Source organism: Eurosta solidaginis, chromosome 1 (genome assembly GCF_040869045.1).
Source record: "Eurosta solidaginis isolate ZX-2024a chromosome 1, ASM4086904v1, whole genome shotgun sequence".
NCBI classification, from domain to species: domain Eukaryota; kingdom Metazoa; phylum Arthropoda; class Insecta; order Diptera; family Tephritidae; genus Eurosta; species Eurosta solidaginis.
Genome location: NC_090319.1, coordinates 145,325,827 through 145,334,723, shown reverse-complemented (window position 1 = coordinate 145,334,723; position 8,897 = coordinate 145,325,827). Strand labels below are relative to the sequence as shown.

Sequence of the window (8,897 nt, the reverse complement as noted above, 5' to 3'; positions counted from 1 at the left end):
TTTTTTTGGATCACGACCGCCAACGGGAGCAGTTCTATCCATCCAGCGTCAAGGTAAGAGTACATCAATACTAACCACAATTTTAATTGTTATCACCTTATTTTTAAAATCACTAAGATTACCTTTTGAGTATACATTTATACGAAACACAATTCAATTGTTAAATCCTCATTCTTTAAATCATTATTTGAATATATATTTATTAAAATCGATATTCCGTATTTCTCATTTTTTTCTTTTCACTGCGTTAAACCTTCCATTGGAGATTACGTGGGAGATTCGAGTCTTTCTCGTAATCAATCACTGTGACCTTGGTTTCCAATTTCATGACTTACTCTTGCTTCTTTTGATTGACTGCTAGAGGCGACAGAATTTGAATCCGAACTACTGTGTGGGCTTTGATTTTGTGTATCGTTTCTTTATATATATGTAAAGTTTTTTACATGCCTTGCATTCAATCGCATGTGAAGCGTGTTAGAAATCACCAAGTAATAACACACATAGTCGAAGAATACTATTTAGAAAAATACAATTGCAGTCAATAATGTAAACGATTGACCTCCAATGCTGATGATACATAAATATCGATATGATAAAAACCCTACAAGACGGTGGTAACTACGCTGCAAAAATCGTGTGACCAAAAACGCACACAGACACACGAAATTTTGACAGGGGTGACGATTTGGAATGAAAAATTCTCCAAATGAAATAGCATGTTGACAAATTTAGCTTTCCCACAATGTATCGTGCTCTCTCGCACCTATTATTTTTATAGGGATAGCAAAATACGTCATTTTTGCGTGCAAAAAAATCCGCCATTTCTAATTCAGCAGAGACAGCAAAACATTTGGTGGTCGAAAATTTTTTCAATTTAGAGAGTTTTAAATGGAATATCTCCGGAAAGATTTAAAATTAAGAGGGAGTTCTCCAGATCACATATATATATATTTTAAAGTGCGCAAACTTATAATTTAAAAGTTATTTGGTGTTAAAGTTTGCAAATTTCTATACAAATTTTATATGTGTATACGTATATATATGTGGCAGCACAGCTTTGTAATGTCATCAATAAAATATATGTATATATATATGTGCATGTTGCTGCAAAAGCGCGATTGATTTAATAAAAACATTTATAATAAGTGAAAACAATGCAAAAATGAAATGTGAAATATACAAAAATGCAATTTAAGTTTATCGTTGCCAATTTATATAGATATGTATGTGGATTAAGGTTTTGAAAGATGTGTAAATTGTAATTTAAAGTGCTATAGAAATTTGCTAAATTTGCAAACTTTAACAACAAATAACTTTTAAATTATAAGTTTGCACACTTTAAAATATATATATTTGTGATCGGGAGAACTCCCTATTTCATTTGATACCAAGTTTTACCCCTAACTCGGGGGGTGCTATTCTAAAATTTTCCCAAAGTCTTTAATATACAATGATTTTTGCTGTTTATTTCGACAACAATTTTTTATTTGATTTTTTGTGCTCATCGAAAGACATCACAATTATGTAGCACCATGCCGCGAATTATGATAAAAGATGGTGTGTGGAGAAACACTGAGGTAAGCATTTGACGCGACTGGTTACTCTTGGCCGTTTATTAACTAAATTGATAACTTTCAGGATGAAATCCTCAAAGCAGCTGTAATGAAATATGGTAAAAACCAGTGGTCACGTATTGCATAACTGCTGCACCGCAAATCTGCCAAGCAATGTAAGGCACGCTGGTACGAATGGCTTCATCCTAGCATAAAGAAGACAGAATGGTCATGGGAGAAGGATGAAAAGCTTTTGCATTTTGCCAAATTAATGCCAACACAATGGCGTACAATTGCGCCTATTATTTCAGAGGGTTAACTGGCACCAATTGTTCACACCAAATTGTTAGGTACAGGATTCGCCACGGGTAGGTGAGGTTGGCAATCACAACCCCCTGAATCATTTTGGTCGGCAGGTATGCCGCGGATATATTCTTGGCACTTGTTATTGATGGCTTTTATGATGCCACCAACACAACCTGGACAGACGCCAATGCTCAGTCAACCACCCAAGCCCGGTCAACCTCCAATACCCGGACACGTCCGGACGTCCTGGTTATAATGTATGTTAATACAACTAATAATTTACAAATTTGCTGATGATTATTTTTGTGTTATTTTCTTTAGCAACCACTTGCACCTGTTACTGGTAAATATCAACAGCCGCAATAGTATGATCAAGCCCAACGCCGTTTAGATCCCGATCAGATGCCAAATCCGATAAGCGTTATCATTGAAAATCAAAATAGCGCTGGTGGTGCTTTTATTACTAATGAACAGGGTTTATTACCACCATTTGTGACCACAAAATATGTGGTAGAAGATCAGGGTAACTCCTCGCCACGTTACGTTAGGTATCGATAATCGAAATTAATGTTTTGCTTGGCAATTACCTTGATCTTTCTTCTTTGCAGGTCGTCTTTGTATTGCATACCTGCAACAGCTGATTTATTAAATACAACAGCTTTGTCCATTACACTTACCGTCTCACCAATGGCACGCACGGTTGAGGGTGAATATGAGCCACCCATTGTAAATTTTGGTGAATTGGGTGCAATTAGATGCAATCGTTGCAAGGCTCTTGTAGATGCTGGTCGTCGTTTCCAATGTCTAATGTGTAAAGTAACAAGAGATGGTAAAAAAAATCTTTCACTTTTACTTGTGTTCATTGATCCATATTTTTTCTCAACAGTGCCAACTGCATATTTCCAACATTTGGGCCATACCGGACAGCGTGTCAATAAATATGAATATCTTGAACTTGTATTGGTTACATGAGTATTTGTGTAAAAAATGCTTGGGTACCGATAGCTCCCATGGTAAACCTCAACTCATATCCAACATCAATGCCTCCCATTCAATTGTGGCACTGTACGCACTACATTGGGTTCACGTAGTATTGACAAGCATATTGTTGATTCCAGTGGTAAGGCCACAATTTCAAATGATGGGGAAACCATTATGAAACCATTGGATATTGTGAATCCAGCCGTAAAACTCTAGTAGACATCGCCAAATCTCAAAATGCTGAGGTAAGTTTTTTGTTATATTAGAATGTGTAGAATAAAAATGTTTCTCTTATCAGGTCGGCGATGGCACCACTTCAGTAGTATTTTAAGCATGTGAAATCTTAAAACAAGTTAAGCCAGATGTTGAGGAAGGCGTGCATGCACGTATCATCATTAAAGCTATACGTAAGGCATTACAATTATGCATGCTAAAATATGACATGGCTGTACATGTCGAAGCGCCAATCAAAGGAGCAACAAAGTGTTATTGGAAAAATGATCTGCCACAGCAATGTCCTCTAATGTCCAAGAGTATCAGAAAATTGTTGATGCTGAATGGCGTATTCTGTAGAATAAACTAGCTAAGTAAGGCGCCAATGTTGTGTTTTCTAAATTGCCAATTGGTGATGTTGATACACAGTATTTTGCAGATCGTGATATGTTCTGTGCTGTTCATGTACCAGAAGAAGATTGGAAACGTAGAATGAAAGCTTGTGGTGGTGCTGTTATGACTACAGCTAATGATATTAATTCAAGTGTTTTGGGTCAATGTGATTACTTTGAAGAACGTCAGGTTGGTGGTGAACGTTTCAACATTTTCCAAGGTTTGACATTAATTTCATTTTTATAGTTTATAATTATTTAAAGGTTGCGTTAATGCTAGAACAAGTACATTGATTTTACGTGGCAGTGTTGAACAATTTTTGGAAGAAACTGAGCTTCGTTACATGATGCTAAATTGCTTGTGCGGCGTACAATTAAACATGATTCTGTTGTTGCTGGTAAGTCAAAATATAAATTGAAAAAAATGTCTAATCTTAGGGCCTCATTCTCTATTACGAAACGAACTTTCGATGCGGATCAGAGACGAATCGCTAGTGTATTTGCACTATGTTAAACAATGGCAACTTATCACTTGACAATTACTTTTGCCTTCCTGTTAGTTAGAAAGGTAAAGACCGAACGAAAATGATAGAGAATACCATTGCTAGACGATATCGTTTGGAGGCGAATCGTTCGTCTGAGCTATCGTTCGCAATACAGAATGAAGCCTTTAAATTGTTAAGTAATATAATGAAAAGATCGTGTCCAAATACCCCCAGCGGGTTAGGGGTCAGAATTTATCTGCGGTAGGTATGCCTGTCGTAAGAGGCGAAGGTTTGAAGGTTTAATGTGGCCACATAAATCGTTCCCGAGATAGTCGGGCTAGCACTTTAATGGTGCTGTGTTACTGGAGCGTACCGGATCTGTATCCGGCTAAAGGACCATCACATCGATAACACTCCCCAAAGCCTTCGGGGAGCAACCTTATCGCTACAAAAACAACAACAACATTGTGTCCAAATCCCGAAAAAAAACTATAAAATTTGTGTCAGTGAAATGATAATTATTGCTTTTGGTTGTTAGTTTTGAGGCATCGTCATCGAGTTCCTTCTGATCGTATATGCCGGTTCTTTTGAAGCCTTCCTCACCCTCTCCTCCACGTTAAGCTTCCATGACAGCTTACTGTCTAGGATCATTCCTAGATAATTTGTGCAAGGTTTCTCCCGTAGGGTCGCCCCTCCTAACTTAGGCCTGGTCCAATTAGGGACCTTGTACCTCTTTGTAAACAAGACCATATGCAACGTCATCTGCGTAAACCGTAAGTTTTTCTGGTCCCTCGTAGAATCCCCTAAGCAGCTGGTTAATGACCAGCGTCCACAGCAGAGCTGATAGCACCCCTCCCTGCGGAGTGCCCCTGTCCACTAATTTCGTGGCCGCGTACAATCCCCATTGCGATGTAATCTTACTGCAGTTTAACATGCAGTCGATCCATCTGGGTAAGGCTGGATGTACTTTAACGTAATGAAGACCATCAATAATCGCTCATTTAGAAAGCCCCGGCAATGCTTAAGAAGACTTCTAGAGCATATTCCTTATATTCCAGGGCTTTTTCTATGCCTATTACCACCCTATGCAATGCGGTGTCTACTGACTTGCCTTTGGTGTACGCCTGTTGTGTTGTGGAGAGCAGCTTTTTATCCACGTTGGACTTTATGTACACATCTAGCAGCCTCTCAAAGGTTTTGAGCAGAAATGATGGTAAGCTATTGGGTCTATAATCTTTGGGATACACGTGACCGATCTTCCCCGCCTTTGGTAGGAAAGCTACACGAGCAGTTCTCCAAGAGTGCGGTACATGATTCAGTTTATGCACCCATCGAATATTATTTTAAGCCATCCCACGACCGCCCTACTTGAAACTTGTAGCATGGCCGGACATGTACCATCTGAGCCCGGCGATTTCACCACCACTACGAGGTCCTCAGTAGTGTAATTAGGCAGCATATATGAATGCAGCTGTTTCCTTACCATTACTACAGCTCGCACACGTCCTTCCCTTTGCGCATAGTAAACGCCAAATCCGCGCGCGCTAATTCCAGAAACCTTTCCTCCCGATGGAAGCCACGGCTCCTGGATCAGCGCGTTAGGAGGAGGAGTTCGCTCGACGCCACTTTACTGTGTTGGAGGTTTATCTGTAGGACTCGCAGCACCAATGGGCTGCTTTTCCCCCTCCAGCACCTTCATCGGGACGTCGTCGTCCTCCCCTAGCCCTTTTGGTTTAGAGTGTTCGAAGCCCCCTTCAGACTCTTGTACCTGTTGTGCCGGGTGTTCCTCTGTGCGACTCACAGCACCATCTGGCTGTTGGTCCCCTTCTAACACATTCGGAGTGACGTGGGCTACCTCCACCTGTCTTTTTTCCCTTAGGCTTTTGAGGTCCTTTTCGACTTCGCCCACGTCCAGAGTGTTAGGACTTTAATACCCGCGACTTCTTTTCCTGAGTCGCATATAAATTTTGCCTGTACCTAAGGACATTTTTCCAAGCTGCGCGTACAATATATCCTCCGCCTGCTTATTTATTTGGAGGATGTATAACTGACCTTCCTCCGTAGGCCAAGATACAGTAAGTACCTTCCAATCCTGTGTCGGTATGTTCGGATTCTGATTCTGAAAAAGTCGCATTGTATCCTCCGACTTCATCACGCATGGTATCCATACCTTAACTTTTGGTACCTTGGGGATTTGCGCTTTATCCACCATCTCAAAACGCGCGTTCGTGCCCTGCCTTTGGGGGTTTGGAACCACTTCCTCCAGCCACCGCAAGCTCGCGATGTTGTCGCACGCTATCATCTTCATACCATTATACCATCCCCCGAATCAAAGGTTGGAAGGAGCTTACTTGGTTATTCCCGCATCATCTTAAGCTCCTTTTCTACAGATCTCCACCTTTCACTAGTCATCTGTTCGAAAGGACTGCTACGATCAACCAGCGCCACAGTCAGTGACTGCTTTGCCACATCACTCATTTTCTCGGGAAAAGCCGGCGTCTTAGTGTTATTTCCCTTTGGCACCTCCGAGAAAGTCGGAGTCTTAGCGTTATCTCCCTTTGGCTTATCTCCTACTTCCATAGTTGGAACTTCCCTCTGACTCGCAGCCTTCGAGGTAGTTGCTACCTCGCTATTGGGGCCCATCTGTCTTACAGCTTTGGGCCTACTTGTCTTGTCTATGGGACTGCCCTGCGTCGCGGCTCTGGGACTGGGCCCTTTCTGCCATTCGACGCTTCTTCCTCCTCATACCGGTTGCAAAACCGAGGGTTTCTCGCAGCAAACCTTTTGAACTGCCTTCGACCTACTTCTACCGCCTCATGAGCCCATGCCAAGCGCTCGATCTCCTCTTCTGTTGGGTCCACCACTGCTCCCAAGCACGGTCGACATTTGGCATGTTTTAAATAAGGTCACCGATGATTTGGTTGATGAAAATATCAGGTTTCGCGAGGCGACAAAACTGGAGAGATTGGGGAGATAGCTGTTTATTTTATTACAAAGTTCATCGATGTAGGAAACAATAGCATAGGCGTAGAAGCAATAGGGACTCCTGGTGGTAAAGGTAGCTATTGATATGTAGAAGTTAAGCAGAAGTTTGAATATGAGTTTTTTTAAGTTATAGCAAAAAAAGCGTTGAGGATTTTTAATATCTTACCAGGTACCTTCGTACATGTTTCTAAGAATGAAGAATAAAACCTATTCAAACTCAATTTTCACCAGGACAAAGCCGCTGATACCTCGCTATACTTTAACATACAATACGTTACCCCATTTTAGCACAACTATCATTTTTTGATTTTATTAAATTTTATAAAATATTTCTTCCTCTACAGTTCTATTTCGGTATTGGATGGTAAATATGGCTTTCGCATTTTCTCCATCAATAACTGTGAAAAGGTGGAAGAAATCTATCCGTGTAAATCTCACATATTATCTTGGTCGAGCGTTTCTTCAATAGCTCTCTAGTGGTGATGGTGATAGCAGAGAAACCCAACTGTTTACAAATGTTACACTTCAAAAAGAATCAAAATATCTTCCATTGCGTCTACGGCTCAAATACCCACAGTATATGAATGAATCGGTTGCACGAACTGGGTCTGAATACTGAAAAAGTACACATATTCAAAATCGATGAGGAGGCTGTGATGATGGTATAGGGTGAGTTGTTGAATAACATACGAAAACCACTTTAACCCATCTATATATTTGCATTACAGCTAAAGCTTTACAAACAGCAAAAATTGCTGGCGCCAAGCAATTGGAAAAGGCAGTGAAGCATTCATAACACTGTACCGATGGTGTAAAGTTAGAAACTGCTGTTGTAACAGCTGCCACCGACACAACGGTCATCTCTACTTCGCCGAGTAGCGGCTCGTCCGACTATCTATCGAAGACAGTATAATCATATCTTTTGCCAACACAGGTTAGCGATGTGCTTGCACAGGAAAAGATTTCAATTGGAAAACAAAAACCAATTAAGAGAGTTTATTTATTGTTGAAGTATTTTCTTTTCTTTATATCAACAGTATTAATTTAAGTTGCAATATCACGTACATTTATAATAAGGGATGTGATACGATTGCTGTCGGAATTAGATTTGAAACCAATCAATACTCCTGCTAAGGGTTGTAGAATTATTGCTTGAATAATTAGATTTAGAACAATAATAAGTCTGACTTTATTACAAGTCGTACATTTTTAAGTTCATCAATTACGACAGCAATCGGATTCCACGACACCTTTGAATATTCTTGATTTGAAAAAAGAGTAAACGTAATCTGAATTTCTACTAAGCTTTAAGTTGAAGTTTTTTCTGAAGCTTAAAATTATTTTATGCTCGCTTAGAAAAGATTTCAATTGGAAAACAAAAACCAATTAAGAGAGTTTATGTTATTATTAAAGCACTTACTTTTCTTTATATCAATTGTATTAATTTAAGTTGCAATATCACGTACATATATAACAAGGGATGTGATACGATTGCTGTCGGAATTAGATTTGAAACCAATCAATACTCCTGCTTTGGGTTGCAGAATTATTGCTTGAATGATTAGATTTAGAACAATAATAAGTCTGACTCAATTAATAGTCGTACATTTTTAAGTTCTTCAATTACGACAGCAATCGGATCCACGACACCTTTGAATATTCTTGATCTGAATTTCTACTAAGCTTTAAGTTGTAGATTATTTAAATAATTGGAGTTTTTTCTGAAGCTTAAAATTATTTTTTGCTCGCTTAGAAGATATTTTAATTGGAAAACAAAAACTAATTAAGCGAGTTTATTTATTATTAAAGTTCTTCTGTTTTATATGAACTGGATTAATATAAGTTCCAAGTTCATGTACATATATAATAATATTGAAAATAATAAATATTGAAAATTCAATTTTTTTGGTTCATATTTTATTCATATGGCTGCTCCAGGTAAAGTAAATCTGCAGGTAAAATTCACGTTATATGGCGGTTAT

At 39.2% G+C, this 8,897-nt stretch overlaps 1 protein-coding gene across 7 annotated transcripts; it reads left to right on the top strand.

Annotated features, from left to right (window-relative positions):
* Positions 1–621: 621 nt before the first annotated feature.
* LOC137236859 (protein transport protein Sec24C-like) lies at positions 622–8,815 on the top strand. 7 transcript variants are annotated; one of them, XM_067759907.1, is made up of 11 exons: positions 622–957; positions 1,512–1,577; positions 1,639–2,116; positions 2,181–2,407; positions 2,468–2,688; positions 2,746–3,085; positions 3,139–3,427; positions 3,526–3,635; positions 3,693–3,843; positions 7,260–7,584; positions 7,644–8,815. In XM_067759907.1, the coding sequence occupies exons 4-6, from the start codon at positions 2,262–2,264 to the stop codon at positions 2,829–2,831; spliced, it is 453 nt and encodes a 150-aa protein (XP_067616008.1). In that variant the 5' UTR covers positions 622–957; positions 1,512–1,577; positions 1,639–2,116; positions 2,181–2,261; the 3' UTR covers positions 2,832–3,085; positions 3,139–3,427; positions 3,526–3,635; positions 3,693–3,843; positions 7,260–7,584; positions 7,644–8,815. The 7 variants fall into 7 exon arrangements, with proteins under 7 accessions (XP_067616008.1, XP_067616006.1, XP_067616005.1 ...); XM_067759905.1 differs by having other exon boundaries at positions 3,493–3,635; XM_067759904.1 differs by having other exon boundaries at positions 3,483–3,635.
* Positions 8,816–8,897: the final 82 nt, after the last annotated feature.

Coding starts and splice junctions, on each gene's coding strand:
- LOC137236859 (XM_067759907.1), top strand. CDS start 2,262: ATGCCAAATCCGATAAGCGTTATCATTGAAAATCAAAATAGCGCTGGT. Junction 2,408..2,467: donor TCCTCGCCACGTTACGTTAG/GTATCGATAATC, acceptor TCTTCTTTGCAG/GTCGTCTTTGTATTGCATAC. Junction 2,689..2,745: donor GTGTAAAGTAACAAGAGATG/GTAAAAAAAATC, acceptor TTTTCTCAACAG/TGCCAACTGCATATTTCCAA.